The sequence below is a fragment of the Vigna unguiculata genome, chromosome 8 (genome assembly GCF_037176805.1).
Source record: "Vigna unguiculata cultivar grain cowpea cultivar isolate G323 ecotype 2 chromosome 8, ASM3717680v1, whole genome shotgun sequence".
Lineage (NCBI taxonomy): Eukaryota > Viridiplantae > Streptophyta > Magnoliopsida > Fabales > Fabaceae > Vigna > Vigna unguiculata.
This window is the reverse complement of record NC_140799.1, coordinates 4,642,679-4,664,148: the sequence shown is the minus strand read 5'-3', so window position 1 is coordinate 4,664,148 and position 21,470 is coordinate 4,642,679. Positions and strand designations below refer to the sequence as shown.

The 21,470-nt window shown below is 31.5% G+C and overlaps 1 protein-coding gene and 2 pseudogenes across 1 annotated transcript; 2 read left to right on the top strand and 1 right to left on the bottom strand.

Annotated features, from left to right (window-relative positions):
- The first annotated feature begins 1,268 nt into the window (after positions 1-1,268).
- On the top strand, positions 1,269-8,345 carry ER (enhancer of rudimentary protein). The gene is made up of 4 exons (XM_028084278.2): positions 1,269-1,429; positions 1,609-1,702; positions 7,397-7,517; positions 7,981-8,345. The coding sequence occupies exons 1-4, from the start codon at positions 1,427-1,429 to the stop codon at positions 8,069-8,071; spliced, it is 309 nt and encodes a 102-aa protein (XP_027940079.1). The 5' UTR covers positions 1,269-1,426; the 3' UTR covers positions 8,072-8,345.
- Positions 8,346-8,692: 347 nt separating this feature from the next.
- LOC114194183 (L-type lectin-domain containing receptor kinase IX.1 pseudogene) lies at positions 8,693-10,844 on the bottom strand (annotated as a pseudogene).
- A 7,378-nt stretch (positions 10,845-18,222) lies between these two features.
- Positions 18,223-20,529, top strand: LOC114194180 (L-type lectin-domain containing receptor kinase IX.1 pseudogene; annotated as a pseudogene).
- Positions 20,530-21,470: the final 941 nt, after the last annotated feature.

The following is a 21,470-nucleotide window of genomic DNA, read 5'->3' as shown; positions in this document are numbered from 1 at the left end:
ATTTACTATTAGTAAATATATATTTTTTTACCAAGAACATGTAAATACTAAGATATCTTTATCATTACATATTGATCAATATCATCTAAATAGAACAATCAATTGGTGACAACTTTTTGTTTTATTTATTTTTAAATTAAGATATAGAAGTTCTTCTTATGTCCAATAAAAATTAAGCTCTCAGAATCATTAAATGCATATGATAGACTGAGAACTAATTTGAGTGAGTTAAAACTTAACATTTTAAAGTAAGTACTTCATTTAAATATTTCAATTAGTTTATTTAAATTAACTCGGATAAAAAGAAGATGTATTTTATTAATAAACCAAAGATTCTCTCTTTTAGAAATGTCAATTCTATTTAAATACTTGAAAAAGTATATACAAGATGAATTCCTAGCCAAATATTTATTTACTAAATTTAATAAGAAGAATGACCGTAGATACTAGTGTTATATATATTACAAACGTATTAAAATATCTCTTATATAATATGTTGAAAAAATAACCCATAGTAAATATTATAATATGATAGCTTTGAAGTCATTTTTGAAACTAAGTATATGGTAAAAAATTGTAAAGAAATCTAAATTAATTTATATACATTATTATTGTAGCATATTTCAATTTCGTACACACAACTATGTACACTTTAGAGAAAATCAAATTAGATGTATAACTTTTTTTTATCAAATATTATATCATTAATGATTTCTGTATAAAATAAATTTATATTTATAGTTATATGGAATTTTATATCATAATGTTTTAGTGTTTGAAAACTATATATTACATCAATACTAATTCATGTAAATAAAATATTAAATAATTTTATATTAGCATTTTTTAATAAATATTATTTATGTCTATTACCAAATTCTATCTAATTAGAAAAATACCAAACACAAATTATAATGACGTAGCTTCATCATTTTCTATATATATATATATATATATATATATAATTTCATATATAAAAAAAATCATCCTTTATAAATCTTATTATAGTTGAACATCTTAGGAATATTTTAGTTTTACTATTAAATAAATTTCACAAAAATATAAAATCAATGATAATAATATTTAAATAGAAAAATAAATCTCATAACAAGAGTGCAGTTAAAATAAAATACATTATCTTATATAATTTACTGTTACTAGATTGAAATTTCACTTTTCAATAAAGGAGGCTAACACGGGTACCCATGGAATGTCGAAATTGCCCAAAGCGTGCCTGGGAGTTGATGTTGACTGACTAAGCATATTTTGATTTTGATTTGAAAGGAAGTGCAAATTGGAGTTTCCCAATAACACTGCTGTGCCCTGTGGTCCGTTGCTGCAGCAAAACGCGCAAAGTCATAACAGGTTGCGATAATTGTATTCGGTTTCACGGTTTCACTCCCTTCTTCTTCTTCCTCTTCCTTCGATGGTAAGGTTTTCCTTCAACTCATGCAACCATTTCTATCCCTATCCCTATTGTATTCCCTTTTCTCGAACAATTAGGGCAATTTCTCCTTGCGTTAACCACCGATTATTTGATGCTCACGCGTTTTCTATTTCACTCGATTTATTCACTCACAGGTGCTTTTGTTTTCGTGAATTTTGCAGGCTAATCGGCACACCATTATTCTAATGCAGACATCTCAAAATAGAGCCACAAGGACGTTCATGGATTATGAATCCATCACTCAGGCCATGGATGGTATTGATTTAACTAGTATTTATTGTGCACTGTAACTGTGCCCTTTTATTGCTGTTTTTCATTTTTTCACCTTTTCTTGACTTCACTTTAGATAGATGCTTGTGGTTTGCCGTGCTTATATGAATTTGTGTGGAGATGTAATTTCTTCAATTGAAAATAATAGTGTAACTCTGGTGTTGGGTTTTATTCTTAAGTTGTTTTGTTAGATTAAATTCGGTGTTGGGTTTTATTCTTAAGTTGTTTTGTTAAATTAAATTCTGTTGGTGGCCAACTTTTTTGTGGTATGTCAAGGGTCCATATCTGATAGACTTATTATTCGTGTTGGGTTTTATTCTTAAGTTGTTTTGTTAAATTAAATTCAGTTGATGTTGGTGGCCAACGTTTTTTGTAGTATGTCAAGGCTCCATATCTCATAGACTTATTATTCGTGTTTGACTCTGTCCTCTGTTTTCCAAAATTTCTGCTTTTAGTTTTCTGTTGTTTAAAATTTCAGATGCACATTGTTCCGTGTTTTCTTTATTACACTTGTAGTGCTAATTTCATTCTTTTTCACTTATAGTACAATTTCAAGTACTCGAGTTCAATTTCCTTTTTAAGTCTTCTGATGTTTTTTTAGATTTAGTGTATGATTCTGTCATTATCAAGTTATTTTTGATGTTTTAATTCTTAGTTTTCAAAGAGAGTAGATTAGATGGAGGTTAGCTGTATTGTTGGAGGGAGGGGATGTAGAGAAAAACTATTAGAAAAACCAGAAATAAAGATTTAGAGGTTAACAGTTTGTCTACAGCAATGATTAACCAGAAGATTATCATGTCGGTTGGTTTGTGTAACATTTCTCCCTGTTTTCTTTTTTGTTCTTGGGTTGTTATATTCTGGATGGGATATGCATGCAAGGCTCACTAGTGTTGAGAAAAAAACTCTCCAAGATGAATACATGTTTGTATTTTTGTTTAGTTTTAATTTTGAATTTGATGTATTCTTCCACAACTTTGTTTAAGCTTTTAGGATTGTTTGATATCAGTTTACGTGAAATTAGTTGTATTGAAAATATTTATTTTCTTTCGGAAGACAAGGGTCTGGCTGTTGTTGGGTTCCAATTTGTTTTCTGTAGCTTAGATGCTCAGATTCTTATTTTGTTGTTTAAGAATTATTTCTAAATTTTTGTGAAATTAGTTGTATTGAAAATCCTATTGTAATGTGCTGATGATCATAGACAAATCCTTGTGTATGATGTCTAGGTTACTCCTTTTAACCTGACTTAGTTTTATACGCTGATGAATTTTTTTTACCTTTACAAACAGTAATTTTTTCTCATCCCATTAAAATTCTAACTTGAGTTTGATTTAGACCCCATCGAATGCAAGTATTGTTCTTAGCACCCAGACAGGCACAAAAATTCTAACCCTTTAACCCTTTTTTATCTTCTGGACTTGGAAATACTCCTTCCCATAACATACATAACAAATTGTCCTCAGTCAACTGCTTTAAATTAAACCTAATGCTGACCCATTATTAAAATCTTAGCCCATTCGTTTCCTAAATAAATGGTGTTTATCTTATAACATGAGAACAAAATGTCATACTTATATAATTAAGTCATTCACAGTATTTGCTTTCCTTTTTCCTTTTAATCTTTTTCGGGAGCTGAATTTTTATATATTGGGATTAAATCTTGTCTTGTTCTTATAGAATAAATAAATTTAGATCCTTGGTTTTCTCAGTGTTAAAAGTATCTGATGTTTTGTTGGACTATTTGGTGAAGTCTCATCTAGCCAAAAGACCAAGTTCATGGCCTTTTGGAAATCCATAATTTTTGGGTGCCTTTTGTTGAGCATGGACTGTGGTCCAATCAATAACTGTCTTCCAAAAACCATGAAATTGAAACTGTTTAGGCCTCTCTCCCATTTTGTTTAAAGCTAGAATCTCGATCAAGTATACTACTTGAACTATGTAAGAAAATAGAGAATTATTTTATTTATAAAAGTTATACTACTTACATTTTCATCAACTTATTTTGTAATGATCAAATTCTTTAAAATAAGGAAAGAAAAATATGCTGAAATGAATAGGAAGATTCTAATATATATTTTTCTAATCACTATAGAGATATTAAGGATATTTTTATCCTTAATAATATAAGCTATTTACAATACTTCCCTTCAAGTTGGTAAATAAATATCAATCATTCCTAATTTGCTTACAAGATTGTTGGAATCTGTTATGAGGAAGTTATTTAGTGAAAATGTTTTTAATCTGAAGTCTTACAGGGGCATGAGTTGTGACCACAAGTCCTTCGTCAAGATTATCTTTGATGTAACTATTAATATGTTTGGTCATATCATGTTTGTATTAGATTATGGGCAATGCTCAGGACTGACTTGTTTCATAGTACAATTGCATGGGGATGTCAACCTTTATTTTAAGGTCTTTGGGTATGATTTTCATCCAAAAGTCCTTCTCACGTACCTTGAGCAAAGACTCAGATTTGACTTCTGCACTAGAATGGGATATTCTATTCTTTTTACGTTTGGTTCTCTAAGTTACCAGACTTTTTCAAAGAAATACGTGGTACCCAAAGGTAGATTTTCTTTTAGTAAAAGAGCCTTATATTCTAGATCAATATATATCTTCAAGGTCTAGGTGTTTTTTACCTTGAAGAACAAACAACCCTTTTCATGAGCTTGACTTCAAGCATCGAAGCATTTTGTCAACTGCTTGCATGTGTCTTCTTTGCGATAGAGAAATAAGTTCTTTTCTTACCAATCTCTGAGAGTGGGTTTTTCTTTAGAGAACTTTCTTCACTTCCGATTTTTGATTGTATTCAATAAGAATAGTTGAAGTTTTACATCTCAACTTAGTTGTTTCTTTGAGGAGATCAAGTGCATATTTTCTTTGGGAAATTAAAGTCTCCTTTTTGGAATAAGGAACCTCTATTCCAACTAGATATTTCATTTCAAATTAATGCGCCAATTTTTCCTTCCAAGCCAATTTTTTTATTCATCTTCTCTCACTATAGTTATATCATCCATATATTCAACAATATAGCGACTTTACCTATAACTAAGTGTTTTATGAATAAAGTATGATCTCCTTGACTTTGCTTGTATCCAAAGGAAACCATTGCTTTTGTAAATCTTCCAAACCATGCTTTTGGAGATTGTTTAAGACCATAGAAGACCAGGCATACATTATTCCTTTCACTATGGTTTCAAGTCATTGAGGGATGTCCATGTGCACTTCTTCCTCTAAAGCTTCATGAAGGAAGACATCATTCACAACCAAGTGCTAGAACTCCCAACCAAAATAAGCTGTCAAAGCAGTAACAACTCAAACTGTATTTATCTTTGATACAAGAGAAGATGTCCCGCACAATCAATTCCATAGCCTGAGTATATCCCTTTGCAACCAATTTGGCTTTATAGTTGTCTGTTATATCATCTGCATTATATTTTATTGTAAATATCCATCTGCACTCTTTAACCAATTGTCTCTTGGGTTATTCTACAATCTGCCATGTTGAGCTTCTTTCTAGTGCATTAATTTCCTCTATCATCACTTGAGTTCAATGTTCACTTTCATGGCTTCTTGGACCCCATAACCCTTTTTGTCTCTTGGTTTGTCTACAATCTACCATGTTGAGTTTCTTTCCAACGTATTCATCTTCTCTCTCATGTCTAATGTTCAATTTTCATGGCTTCTTGGACCCCGCAACTCTTTCGTCTATTGGTTTGTCAACAATCTTTCATGTTGATTTTCTTTCTAATTCAGTCATCTCCTCTCTCATGGTATGAGTCCAAATTCCAATGTTCATTTTTCATGCTTTGTTGGATTGAGGTGGGAATTTTTGTATCATCAGTAGCAACAATAAAACTTTGATGTTTATGAGATAGATTCTCAATGCATATATATTGAGAAATAGGATGTTTAATACATTCTGAATAACACTTATCTTCTCATTGTTATCTAAAGGGATCCTCACCTTTTGAGTTAGACAACTCTTATTGACATGCAGTCAAAGAGGACTGTTTCCTTCTTTGATATTCTTTGCCGAAGAATTTGTCTTCTTCTTCCTTACTGTTGTTGGATCAATCCAATTTGTTGTGGCTTCATCACTTATATCTTGAACATCTTGCAAAGATAGTTGTGCTAATGACAGGAAGGAAAGCTTCTTTACTTTAAGTGCTTTCACCCTTGAATAGCATGGTTGGCAAAAATGGATTGTTTCATGAAAGATGACATCCATGGTGACAAAGACACAACGATTCAGTGTTGAAGATTTTACGTCAACTAAAGATATGACTAAACTTCAATATATAAATGAGTGCAAATCTTACCTTACAAACTGTTTTTTTTTTAGATTGAGTTAGGTTTAAATTTTAATTTTTAAAATGATATTAGAGTTTTTCTTAGTGAGGTTATTCAAGCCTATCATGTCATTTGCTATCAGACTATCTACAAATATCTAGTCTTATGTTTAAGATATTTAGTGATAAGTGTGAAATGTATTGGAAATTCCACATCGACTAAATATTTCACCAAATTACAGTATGCAAGTGGGTGTAAAATCACCTTAGAAGCCAATTTTTGAGGTTTAGTTAGACTTAAAGTCCATTTTTTAAAATTACGATGATAACATTTATACCCTTTATTAGAAGGATAACTAACAACTAATAATACACATTTAAGGGTTCTAGGATCTAATTTATTGTGATTAGAGGAACATGAGAGTCAACAAAAGCAAAATATCCAAATACGCAACAAGGCAGGCTTGAAACTAGGGGAGAAGAAGCAACAAAAGACAATAGAGACTCAATAGGTCCAATGTCATATAAGCCATGGGTAAATGCAACTTATCCCAATAGGATTATGATGCAACTGTTGGCATTGTGATTACTGACGTGGGCACATCTTTCTGACCCACCACTGGCCTTAACAGCGGTGGTGAACAACGGCGGTGACAGATCTTGATATGGCAGTGAGAAAAGGCTCCCTAGATCGGGAGTGTTGGTACCAACTTAAACTATTACATGAAAATAAAGAATTATTTTATTGATAAGAATCACACCAATTAAATTCCAATCACCTCTTTTTGTATTAATCAAATTCTTTGAAATAAGAAAATAAGCTTATGTGAAATGAGTATGAAGATTTTAAAAATATTTTTTCCTAATCACTTTACTGAGAATATTTTTGTTCTAATAATTCGCTATTTACAACAATATTGATTGAACCAATATCTGCATCGGTTTTCCATACAATTTACTGTACCCTTATTTACGCAATGCTCTCAACTGAATAGAGCAAATGATTATGTTTTCATGTTATTTTTTTGTTTCAACCGTTCTGGAGTCAAATAAAGCCATGAACATTGATTATTTTTTCACTTTTTGTTTGATCTGAATTCCATTTCATAGAAAAGGTGTTACATTCTTTTGGATTTTTACAGGAATGTCCATAACTTATCAAATGTAGATAAATACATAAAAAACAGTGGTATTAGTCTTCACTAACTTAGAAATATAGCATGCTAGAAAGGTTATGGATAGATAACTGATGCTTGCTATGAAAATAATTTCCTTTTCTTTTTGGGGTACAAGCTGGTATATTTTTTTTTACATATATTTTAATTTTTGTATTTTATTTTATCTATAATTTTTTAGCATTACATACAGTTTTAATATTGTGCTTGTACAGGCATATGTGCATTGTATGAAAGGAAACTGAAGGAGTTAAATCCGGCCATCAGAAATCTCTCTTATGATATTGCTGATCTCTACAACTTCATAGATGGTCTTGCGGACATGAGCGCCCTAGTGTATGTCTCTCTTTCTCTCACTCAAATGATAAGTGCGTGCATAGTTCATTAATTCAGTCAGACTTTATTAGAAATGCAGTAAGTGACATAGTGCCAGCTCCAATAATATTTCTGTTTGTCGGCTTAATAGATGAAATAAGCGACCACAGATAATTTTTTTAATATTCTTTTAGAGGTCTTATATCCTTGATAACATTGTTGGAGGAAAAAAAAATTATTTGTAACACTCGTTCTTCCCCTTCCTCCTCCTATCAGTCTTGAGGGTTGATAAGAACTTAAGAAATCATGGCAATCGTTGTATCATATGTTTGCCCTTAACATGTTTTGACCCTCTGAAAAGAGTTAGGAAAAATGAGGGGTGTCTTGTGACAGGATATTTCAATTGTCTATGCATATGTTGTTTTTTAAATATTTGGGTCTTCATGGCATTAATTAATATGACGTGTTGATTCTACCTGCACAGGTATGATAGTTCAATTCATGCTTACTTGCCGCATGATCGACAGTGGATTAAGCAAAAAACCTTCCAACATTTGAAGAAATTGGCACATTGATTAATCCCTTAACTTTTGGCAATTCAATGTAAAAAATCGCAAAGGGTTGAACCTGTCTGTTATGTGGCTATACCCCGCTGGCTATGTAATATGAATACCGAATGCTGCAAATGTTGGCACGTAATTATAATTCGACAGCTGCTAGTGCTGAAGTTTTATGAACAAACAAATGATTGTCGTGGGCATGGTTGCTCTACCTTCAATTGTCTGAGAATTTGTCTTTTTAAAATACCTTCATCTTGTGGTAATGTCAACCCGTAAGTTGCACCGTTGAGTATCCTCTCCATACATTATAATTCATGAATGCTAGTTTTGAGAGTTCATTTTCCACATGGCTAATTTGTTCTGTAGTGGTGGATGCTATGCTCATAAATGTGAGGTAGCATCTGCAACTATCCAGTTATTTACTTCTGTAAAAGAGAATTTCGACTTGAATAAGATATGAAAATTTTGAGCAGAAGGGATTAGTTAAAAAAAGAGAAAAAGAAAGATGAGTAGAAATGGTAGGGTGGTGTTTCACTATTTTTAAATAATTTATCCTGTCTCACTTCCATTTTTTCACTGAAGAATTACTTTCGATTTGAAAGTCATTGGACTCGCGAAATGCATAATACGACAGTTATTTTTTTAAGAGAAAAATGGCTTAGATCGTATAATTTAGAAGTCTTCTAGAAATATTTATTTCTCTATAGTCTCTATTATTAAAAACATATACATGCATGAAATACAAATCACAGACACAGAACTAGACCACAACTTGCTACATACTATCTTCTCATATACATTGCATGCTGTTGATGAGTGCCACTGGTGTGTGAAGTCATAGTGAAAGCATTGGCAATGGCGTTTCTTGCTTTAGAGTATTAATAACCTGTTCTGCCTTTGGCCTTTGCCTGTGATCTGGGTGAGTACACCATATTCCCAGAGTGAGCAAACATCTCATTTCTTCCACATCATAATCTCCCTTCAATCCCTCATCTGCAGCATCCAAAATATTTCCATCCACATACTTTTTCCACACCCAATTTGTCAATGGTACATGGTTATACTCTCCATCCTGGTAAGTCCTCCTCCCACAACCTATCTCTAAAGCCACAACCCCAAAACCATACATGTCAGACTCCTTGCTGGCCCTTCCTTCCTTCACATATTCAGGTGCAAGGTACCCATATGTCCCCACCACCCTTGTCTTCTGAGTCCTCAATCTTGGATCCACCAACTTTGCTATCCCAAAGTCACTAACCTTAGTGTTGAAATCTGTGTCTAACAAAACATTACTTGACTTTATGTCTCTGTGAAGAACACACTGCTCCACCTCTTCATGAAGATAACGCAGTGCCCTAGCCACACCTAACGCTATATTGTATCTCACACCCCATGTCAAGGTTCTCCTGTTGCCAAATATATGAGTGTCAAGGCTTCCATTACTCATGTACTCAAAAACCAGTAACAACTCTCCTTGCTCATGGCACCACCCCATCAATTGCACGAGGTTTTTATGCACAAGACGACTTATAATCTTCACCTCGTTTGTGAATATTCCCTCAGAATCTTCTACATCAGAAAATATCCTTTTCACTGCAACCACGCGCCCTAAATCACTCAGAAACCCTTTGTAAACTTGTCCAGTGCCTCCTTCTCCCAGCCTTCTATCATCTGCAAACCCGTTCGTGGCTGCAACTATTTCCTCATAACCAAACCTTCTAGGCATAGCTTCTCCATTGAAACCAAAATCATGTTCGTTTCTTCTCTTCTGGATGATGATAAACCAAGAAACAGCAGCAACCACTAGCATGAACAAAACAGAACAACTCACTGCAACAACCACTACTTGGACTGAAAACTTGTATTTAACTGTGATGCCATTATTGCCTTCTTTTTCTTTACTGTTTAACTGTGTGGAATTCAGAGTTGACGTGAGTTCCCAGGAATGAATAACATTCTCCTCATTAGACAACCCGGTTGCACCCGAAAACCCAACAGTGACCCACTCCGGGAGAATTTCCCCTAGGTCAATCTGGTACGAAAGAGAAGTGTTGGGCATAAAACCAGAACTGGTTTCCTCAAAGAACCATGAAACAGCAAGGAGTTTGGCAGAAGCACTGTAAGTTATCAACACATGCCCCATGTTCCCTATGTTGCTGTCAATATCAAACAAGGAAGAGTTGAGAGACACCAAGGAGTTATTGTTTATACCCACATGCTTCATTGGTGGATCAACATTAGCATTTGGAAAAGTGTCAAATTCAACAGCAATGATGTTATCTTGGTTGGCACCGTAAAGGCCGAGACCGCCACCACCTGAATCCGACGGAATCGGGTAGGCAAGGGGTGCGACGTAGAAGGCAAAACCGTCGCCATAGTCGGTTCTCGAGGACACATCGATGGTGAATGAAAAACGGGTAGAAAAATCAGTGACGTGTCCGTTAGAAGAGTTTTTGAAGCGTAGAGGGAGGCCATAGATGGCTCTTCCAATTCCATTGTCGACGAGAGAATTTAGCACTATGCTTCTGTTCTCAGTTTTGGCTACACCAGCGTATCCAACAAGGCTTGCACTTTGAGTATCGTTGAAGTTAGTGATGTTGAAGGAAAGTGGTTGAGCTATGGTTAATGGAAGAACGAGAAAGATGTAGCAAAGAAGAAAAGTTTTGATGTTGTGGAAACGTGCCATGGTAGCCAACATGGGTTTTCACGACAGAGTCTATGTCTTAGAAAGCTATTTCCGCATTGTCTTGTCTTATATATTTGGTTACATACGATAGGATGATTTGTGGACTCATAACCAAACGTTTTGAAGTGGTCTTGAATTGGAATGGTTCATAAGATATTTGTTTTGAACGTGCAGCACAATCCAAAAATATAAATACTACTAAAAAAACTCATATTTATTGTTAATTTTGTTTTAATTTTTTTTAAGAATTACTTACAAATTTTGTTGTGAAAAAAATTTTGTAAAAAATTGTTACTACTTTTTTATAAAATATTTTATATAAAACACTTTTTACATCAAATTTTATAAAAAATATTTATAAATTATATAATTTTGTAAGAAATAATTATTCGTAAAGAAATTACATGTCAAATAAGATTTTTAGAAAAATGAGAGATTTTTTTTTTTTTGCAATTTTTTCAATAAATTTACAAAAAAAATTCTATGTAATATGAGAATTTTTCATAACGAGACCTACTCTAGGAGTTATAAATTATATGTAGTGTAGAAAGCTAGACAAAAAAAATTAATACATATATGGATGTGGAGAATGAGTCTACTGATCATGAAAATTTTCATAATAAATTATGAGTATACAAATTAACAATTTTTCTTCCAACTTTTTCTTATTATTTGTTTTATTTTATTTTATGTTTTCTTCGTTAATTGTGACCTTGAAGTGTTGTGAATTTCGTAATTGCAGGGGTGAGTTTATATATGAATGGATACAATAAGTGAGTGAGACATATTATAGGTTAATTAGTAATTAAGAATTTAGGTTAATGTGTGAGTATTAGTTCTTGTGTTGTGGCTTGAGCAATGAAATTGAATAATGGAATCAACACAAAGTACGAGTATCGGTAACCATTCCAATCCATAGCCAATGACAAACCATAAGACATGTATTTAGTTGACCAAAACATGATGCTAACAAACAAAAACTTATGCCAAATATCGGACTTTTGTCGTACACATACGATACTTTAAAACGTAAATGTTAATTCGTGTGACTTTTGAAGACCAACTATAAAAATGTTGGTTTAATCAACACTAAATTATCACTAATTTTTAAATTATTTTTTTTAATTAAAAGTTTAATATCAACTTGGTCATCAATTAGTATTGATTTAGCTTACACAAAATAAAATCTACTTATAATGGACGAAGGAAGTGTAGTTGATATAAAGATGAGTGTAGATGAAGAAAATGAAAGTGAATGAATGAGATGGGCGTAAATGAAGGAGATGGGGAGAATAATGTGGATGTATGAGATAAGAATAAAATGTAGATGAAAGAGATGTGTTTAAATGAGAAAATCAATTTGAACAAAGGACATGAATATGGATAAAAGAAACAAGTATGATAAGATTTATGAATGTAAATGAAGAAAATGAGTGTGATGAGGTTTATTTAAAAAATGAGAAAAAAAATTATGAATAAGAAAATTTGTCTTCTATAATTTAGATATTTAGATTAAAAATAATACTATTTATGAATAATGCTATTTATGTTTGTTGTCAAGAATACACAGAGATTCATAATATATAACTTATAACGTTGACTAAGTTAATAAGTTAACGTTAATCTTATTTATTGTAGTTAGTGTTCTCATAATATGTTAATTTAAATTAACGTTTACTATGTCAACACTAACCTCATTTGTTTCGGTTAGTCTATGCTAATTAAACTAACACTAACTTTATTTAGGTTAACGTGCACTAATCAAATTTATTTTAGTTAGTGGTTGCTAACTTATTTATTTTGAATATTTATTTTAATTAGTGGTATTTAAGCTGGGGCTTCTATTTATTTTTCATATTTATTTTACTTGGCGTATGTTAAGCTAATTTTATTGTTTTAACAAATTATCTTAGTATAGGTCAAATCAACACTTATCCGACATTAACGAATATTTATTTATTCAAAAATTTTAAAAATACTTTTACACTTTTAACTTTTTCTTAAAAAAATTAATCTTTTACGTTATATTAGAGTTCATTAACATCGTACTTAGGTCAATAGTAATATTTGGAAGATAATTTTTTTTTTTTTTTTTGTAGTTACACAGTGTTGTTTCAGAATATTATGACATTCTACAACTAGTTATTTAAGATAAAATAATTTAATTGTTATTTAATCAAGTATTGAGAACTAGTTATTTAACCAACTTTAAAATAACTAGTTAAATTACTTTAAATTACGGGGAGCAGTCAAGAAACTTTGGTGAGGTTGTATTGAGGAAAGAGGTTGCTCCTATTTTTATACGAAGTACTACGTAAAAACAACATACTAATACTTGTTATTATCTATCAAGATATATTCTACCCAACTAATCTTTCTTAAAGTTAATGGAAGGAAAACTAGAGCTCTCAAAATAGTTTGAAACCGGCGAGTCAACTTGGTTTACTACGAGTTTAGGTTGGGTTGGGTTAAAATTTTCTTATAAATTTTAATATGAGTTGATTTTAAATCTGGTTCAGCTAGAATCCGGCTCACCCGGGCTGAACCTGTGGTGAGCCAGGTTGGCTCATCAACCTGCAGATATTTAGCTAACACATAAATAATTTGTATTTTTGGATTTTGGTTTGTATTTGGATTCTATTAAAGTTTATTTAGATTTTAATTAGAATTATAATTTAGTTTTGACTGAAAAAAAATATAAAAAAAATATTTTTTTAATTAAGTGAATCCGTGAGTCAACCCTTTTAACCCGCTAACCTGTGGTGAGCCAAATCGGATTCGAATTTTTTTGGCTCGCTAAAAAGTGAGCGGGTTGGATTGACTTACTAAATCATCAACCCGCGAGTCGAATCAAGTTACCTATTTTGATAGTTTTAAGAGAAACATATTAAAAATTTTCTACAAATTTGATCCACGGAATACATATAAAAATCTAAAGTATATGAGTTGAATGTAATAATCATATATAGTAACTTTCGGAGTACAAACATTGTTAACTCTATTTGCATGAGTATGTGTGGTAGTTAATTTGCAATATTCTTATAGGAATTCAAGTCATTTATAATTTTTGTATTAATAGTAATTAATATATATATATATATATATATATATATATATATATATATATATATATATATAAATAGAAAATACTTATATAACAACTCTAAAGAATCCACTAAAAGAAAATGAAGTTAAAAACATAAAAATATAGAACAACTAAAGCAATAAAAACTTTACTCTTCTCATGTTTTATCTTATTAACTCCACATTCCTACAAACTTGTTTAACCTCTCTTTAAAACCCGACCCGAATGTATAACAACAGTATTGTTGATTAATTTTAGGTATAATTAGTCGTATAATATCCAGTTTGGGGCTAGGGTGTCAAATAGGTACCCGGTTTAAAAAAAGTGTCAATTGTATCCCAACTTTTGAAAAAGTGCTTCAATTAGGTCCCTTTCAAACAGAATTGACTAACGCCGTTAGTCAACGTGCCACGTGTCAGTCTGTGGTTTTTTTGATTTTCTTTTTAATTTTTAATTTTTTGAAAAAAAAAATGCCATGTGTCAAGTCCCTGTGTATGACACGTGGCATTGTCAGTGTCACATGTCAGTATCATTATCAGATGTCATTGTGTTGATTTCGATTTAGTCCCCATATATGTTTTTTGTTTCAATTTAGTACCTAAGTATGTGTATATGAGTCAATTTTGTCCCAATTTTTTTAATAATTAAAAAATCCATTTTTTTATAAAATTAAAAGTAATTAAGTATAAAAGTTTAACAAAAATTAAGTATTTGATATTTATATTAAAATTTAGTGGTAAAAGTCATTTTATTAAGTCATTTTTAATAATAAAAAAAAATTAGTATAACATTCAAACCAATAGAAGTTTTGGTTTAAAATTAGTAAGAGACAATATTGTTCTATTTAAAGAAATTAACAAAACATGAGTACTTAATAAAAAAGTAATTAATAAAGTAATATGTTAAAAAGTCGTTTTTAATAAAAAATATTAGTATAACATTTATATAAATAATAAATTTGGTCTGAAATTGAGAGGAACAATATAAATATTAGTACTTGATTTTGTAAAAATATTTATACTTAATTATTTTTAATCTTATAAAAAATGGATTACAAAAATATTTTAATTATTAAAAAAAATTGGGACAAAATTGAATCAGATACACATACTTAGGTACTAAATTGAAACAAAAAGACATATATGGTAGGGGTGGCAAAACGGGTTGGACCGGTCCAGCCCGTCAGCCTGTGCTAAAAGGAACGGGCTGTGTTGAAGATTTCAACCCGTCAGCCCGTTCTGGCCCGTCCCGTCCAGCCCGTCAACTTGACGGGCCAAAGTACGGGCCAGCCCGTCCTGGCCCGTTGGTCCGTTTTAAAAAAATAAAATAAAAATAATTAAAAAGATTAATTTTTTAGGTTATATATTTTAAATGTATAAATATATAATAGTATTGTAATTTAAATCATTAACACCTACAAATTAAGTTTGAATTATTAGTTATAATTGAATAATTTAATATGTAAATTTAATAATTATTTTAACTTATCTAATTAAAAACATTAACTAATCAATTAAAAGTTAAAATAATATTTTATTTGATTAAATATGACTTTAATAATAATTTATATATATATAAACAAATTTAAAAAATAAAACAAATTAAAAAATTTGAAAACTAATTAAAAAAAAAAAAAAAACTAGACGGGCCAGCCTGGCCCGTTAGCCCGTCCTATACGAGACGGGTTGTGACTATTGGCCCGTTTCTGTTTGACGGGCCAGCCCGTCCAGGCCCGTTTTTTGACGGGCCACATACGGGCCGAGCCAAAACGAGTTGGGCTGGCCCGTTTGCCACCCCTAATATATGGAGACTAAATCGAAATCAACACAATGACATCTGATAGTGATATTGACACGTGGCATTGTAATGTCACGTGACAATGCCACGTGTCACACACAGGAACTTGACACGTGGCATTTTTATTTTTTTTTCAAAAAATTAAAAAAAAATAAAAAAATTTAAAAAAATTTAAAAAAACCACAGACTGACACGTGGCACATTGACTAACGACATTAGTCAACTCTGTCTGAAAGGACCTAATTGAAGCACTTGTTCAAAAGTTAGGATGCAATTGACATTTTTTTTAAATCGGATACCTATTTAACACTCTAGCCCCAAACTGGATACTATACGACTAATTATATCTTAATTTTAACTCACCTTATTCATAATACTCCTCAAGGAAGATAGGAAGTATATAATAACATGAAATCGTAATTCAATTAATTATCTTTAGAAAAATGTCTTCGAATTATTTTGCATATTATTGAAAGCTTCGTTCCTAAAACATTAAAAATACAAATATGACTTACAAAACAAATAAATTTAAGCGAGATTAGTGGAAACTTTCATAACTTGAAAAAATAAAACCCTAGCGTGGGCCCCACCCCAATTACTACCTCAATTTACACTCCTAAATTATTTGCATCCATTATTGGCATCCATTATTGGCTTATTCTATGCTAACTCGATTCAATTATAACACAGAAATGAGAATCAAAACCAAATTATCTTACTTATCTACTGTGAAATTTCCTCTGCATTACGTTGGATCATTTAATTCAGTCAATAACGTTTCAAACCAAATACTTTATACATAGCTTCAGAAGAAGACACCGTGCTATACAAGTTTCAATATCTACAATAATAGTATTTTAAGTTTATCATTATGTATCAACATATTTTTTTTTATTAAATAATGATATATTTGTGAAATAAATATTTATTACAGATATTAACAGAAGTATACTAAAATAAATTTATTATTATCATAACTTAAAAAATAATGATGATTTATTTGTTAATATCATATAAAAAATAAATTAATCTTAGGTATTTTTCTTTGAATTCAAATATAAGCAATTTTTGACCCTCTCAACCCAATTTATGTTCATTTGAACTTAAGCCTCATCTCAATAGATATATAGTTCTAGTTATTTAATGAACTTAAGTGCCATAATTACTATTTTTCATTCTAAAGAAAATCATTTTTGTTTATATTTAAATTGGGTGGTTGTAGCTATCCGCATTGGTTATTTTTAAATCGTGATAATAGATAATAAATATTATAATTATAAAAAAATTATCTATAACATTATAGTTAGAATGAAATGATAAAATAAAGATTCATTTAAATTTTAAGAAATTAATTGATTGTTCCAATAAGAAAAATATATTTACTGTACACATTTTATCTGTGGGTGATGATATACAAACACCCATCTAACACTAATAAAAGAGTATTTTTTACCTTAAAATATAAAATAAATTAAGATAAATCAAATAGAAATAAAAATATTAGTTTTTTATTATTAGAAAGGTTTAGAAAAATTGAAAAGTGTATGTTTATAATTTTCCCTTTAACTATTGTAATTAAATAAATAAACAGTATGTTTTCCAAAAAGAAAACAAAATCAAATAACTAATACAGTACTATTCTAGTATATGTTTTCCAAAAGAAAAAAAAAATCAGATATATAAGTTGTCTGTATTGCACGGGAAAATAAATCAATTAAATGATATCACATGTTCTTACGTCAATATTTTTTTTACATGAGATAAAGAGATAGATAACTATATTTGAAAAAAAATACTTATGAATAAAATTCTAGTTTTTTTCCCCTAGATTTGCGTATATAAAAAATATATTTTCTGATAAAAAGTAAACTATATTTGTCAAACAAATCTCGACATGGAATCCAATTATCAATGTAATTATTGAAAAATTATTCTTGAATTTCTCAGATAGGATAAACGTGTAATTATAACTATTACTAATGCTTTTATTTTTGATTTGAAAATTAAAATATTGTGTTTCTACTTTGCTCAATGTTGTGAAGACTTGGTCCAACAACAACATATATTTTTTCCACCACAACTAAATTAATTCACGTAATTGTCTCACTCTCCTTCCTCTTCATTACGCTTGACTACCAAGTCAACATAACAATTGAAATGAAAAAATAAATAAATAAGAAAAGTGCAGTACACGACATTTCGAGTATTTGAGATGTAACCTATAGGAAATATTTAGACTCAGTCAGTAAAACTTCTTTATCTGATCTTCCTCTTTAGTTAATCTCTAATATAAGTACTTATCATACATTATTATTTTTATTTTTTTTTTGTTTTCAGTATTTTATAAAACTAATACACTTTTATAATTTTGCATTTATACTTTAATGAGATGTAGATTTGACAAAGTAAAAAGTAATTTTTTATTCTTTGAATTTAAAATATTTTTTTATCTTCACCATGCTTCAATAACTGTATAAAAGTTCATAGAAATTTCACGATGAAATACTTTATATTATTAAAAAGAAAATTTACTAAATTTTGAGTTAAACTTTATTTAAGCAGCAACCTGCATGAACAAATTCAGAACAAACTCACTCATTCTCGGAAACAAATCCACTTTTGTTGTTCTTGTTCTCTCATTCTTTCTTTTGTTTCCTGATGAATTCCTTAGCTCCAGCAAAAGTTCAGACCAGAAAACAGCCATTGAGAATGAGATTTCTAAACATGGTGACCATTTTTGTTCTACTCTTAGCATTTCCTTCTCCTTTCCTTAGAACAGTGGAATCACTAAATTTCAACATAACAAACTTCGACGACCCTGAGAGTGCAAAAAACATGGCGTACATGGGTGACGGCAAAACAAAGAATGGTTCCGTAGACCTTAACATAGTTTCGTATTTATTCCGTGTCGGGAGAGCCTTGTCTGCACAACCTTTGCACCTTTGGGATTCGTCTTCAAGAGTTGTAACAGACTTCACAACACGCTTCACTTTTTCTATTGAAAAAAGAAACGATGAAACGGGTTCCTACGCTGACGGTTTCGCCTTCTATATAGCCCCTCACGGCTATCAGATTCCTCCAAACGGTGCAGGTGGCACTTTTGGCCTTTTCAATGGCTCTTACAATAGCTTCCTTCCCCAAAATCGCATTCTCGCTGTTGAGTTTGACACGTTTAACGGCTCAATTGACCCTCCAATGCAGCACGTTGGCATAGACGATAACTCTATCGTATCTGCGACTTACGGAAAGTTTGAGATCGACGAAAATCTGGGGAAGAAATGTAACGCTTTGGTAACCTACAGTGCTTCCAACAAGACCCTTTTTGTGGCTTGGTCCTTCAACGGAACCGCAACGAGATACTCCAATTCTTCACTTTCTTACCAGATAGACCTCTTGGGAATTCTACCCGAGTGGGTTGATGTTGGGTTCTCTGCTTCCACCGGCGAACTCACCGAACGAAACATCATTCACTCGTGGGAGTTCAGTTCCACGCTGAATTCTTCCACTGCTTCGAAAGATAATCCCTCTGGTGGCAATGAGAAGAGGGGGAATGGGTTGAGCAGGGCTATGGTGGTTGTGGTGGTGGCGTGTTCAATGATTTTGGTGGCCGTGGCAGCGAATGTTGCAGCTTGGATAGTAATCATGAAGAAGAGAAGGGGTAACGGCGATTGTGGTTATGATGAGGTTGGTAAAGGTCGTTCGGCTAGGTTTGATTTGGACAGGGAAACTATACCGAGAAGGTTTGATTACACAGAACTAGTTGAAGCCACGAAAGGGTTCGCGGATGAAACAAGGCTTGGAAGAGGAGGCTCGGGACAGGTTTACAAAGGGGTTCTGAGCCATTTAGGGAGGGTTGTTGCTGTGAAAAGGATTTTCACTAACTTTGAAAGTTCAGAGAGGGTTTTCATCAACGAGGTTAAGATCATAAGCCGTCTTATACACAGAAACTTGGTGCAGTTCGTAGGGTGGTGCCACGAGCAAGGAGAGTTTCTGTTGGTTTTTGAGTACATGCCCAATGGAAGCCTCGACACTCATCTCTTTGGCGACAAGAAAACTCTGACCTGGGACATTAGGTACAAGGTAGCGTTGGGAGTGGCTTTGGGACTTCGTTATCTTCACGAGGATGCGGAGCAGAGTGTTCTTCACAGGGATATTAAGTCAGCGAATGTGTTGTTGGACACAGATTTTAGCACAAAGCTTGGAGATTTTGGGATGGCAAAGTTGGTGGATCCAAGGTTGAAGACTCAGAGGACAGGGGTGGTGGGGACTTACGGGTACCTTGCCCCAGAATACATGAACGGAGGTAGGGCTAGCAAGGAATCAGACATTTATAGTTTTGGGGTTGTGGCTCTTGAGCTTGCATGTGGAAGGAGGACTTACCGTGATGGAGAGTTTCATGTGCCTCTGATGAACTGGGTGTGGCAACAGTATGTGGAAGGGAATGTGATGGATGTTGTTGATGAGAGATTGAAGAAGGAGTTTGATGTGGATAAAATGAGAAGCTTGATCGTTGTAGGGTTGTGGTGTACTAACCCTAACGACAAGGAAAGACCAAAGGCTGCAGAAGTAATAAAAGTTCTTGAGCTAGAAACGCCATTACCAGAGCTTCCACTTGATATGCATGATCGTCCTTCTTTTTCTCTAAGTTCTTACACGCATGCACTACCCAATTATAATTCCTTACAATCTCTACCCTTCACTAACAGTTTTGTCACTACTGGACGTTAATTTGAAGTCAGGTTCTGATGATAAGTTATGCGTAGTTTATTTCGTTTTATTTTATTTTTGATGTTGGTTTTGTTACAAAGTATTTAGTGGTAGTGGTTGGAAGATGATCTGTTTTCTGTTTGAAAAGTCATGGATGAACATCTAAATACTAGATGTCACTGATAAGGATATGTATTATAGGTGATATATATATATATATATATATATATATATATATATATATATATATATATATATATATATATATATATATATATATATATATATATGATGTACTTGATTATGTTATGTAATAAAGGTGGCATGCACATCTTATCCCACAAAAAGAGATGAAAATTAATCTTCTCTCTATTAAATTTTGATAACTTTCTCTTATAATTTTAGGTATTATTTTTTAAGTGGTTTTTCATTTTTCATTTTTTTTATTTTAATATTAAAAACCAATTAAAAGAAAAACGTATTATTTCATAAAAAAAAATCACAAGTCAAGTCAAAACGTTGTTATATAAAATAAAATAAATATTCAGACAAAAGAATATTTCCGTTGTTATATATTTAATGCAAGAAAGTGATTCTACAATGCAATCACTCTCAATATGACTATCTACCAAATATAATATGTTGGCATGTAAAAACAGTGGTTGAAAAAATGAACACCACAGAAAATATTTGAGCTCCAAAAATCTCACTTAATCTCCAAGTGAGATTTTCTTAATGAAGTCCTTAATTGTGAATCTAGACCTTTCTAGGATTATGGATGGTATGATTAAAAGCACAGTAAAAATAATATTGTTAATATTTATCTTTATCTAATATTTAGCCTTAATAAAGACAAATTTTGAACAAAAAGTGTAATACAAGGTTATACAATAACACCAAATATTGAAAAAAAAAGAAAAAATATATTTTGAATTATATAATATATTAAATGCATTATGATATATCTAATAGTAATAAAAATGATTAGAATCCGTCTTAAAAAAAGCTTTAGTTTTAATTGATATTAAAAAAATAAACTAATTAAAAGTGATTGAACATATGATCATGGGTTTAGAGCCTTCACGGGAGGAGCAGATCAAATTTTAAGATTATTTATTCTTTATTTGCATCATTGTCTT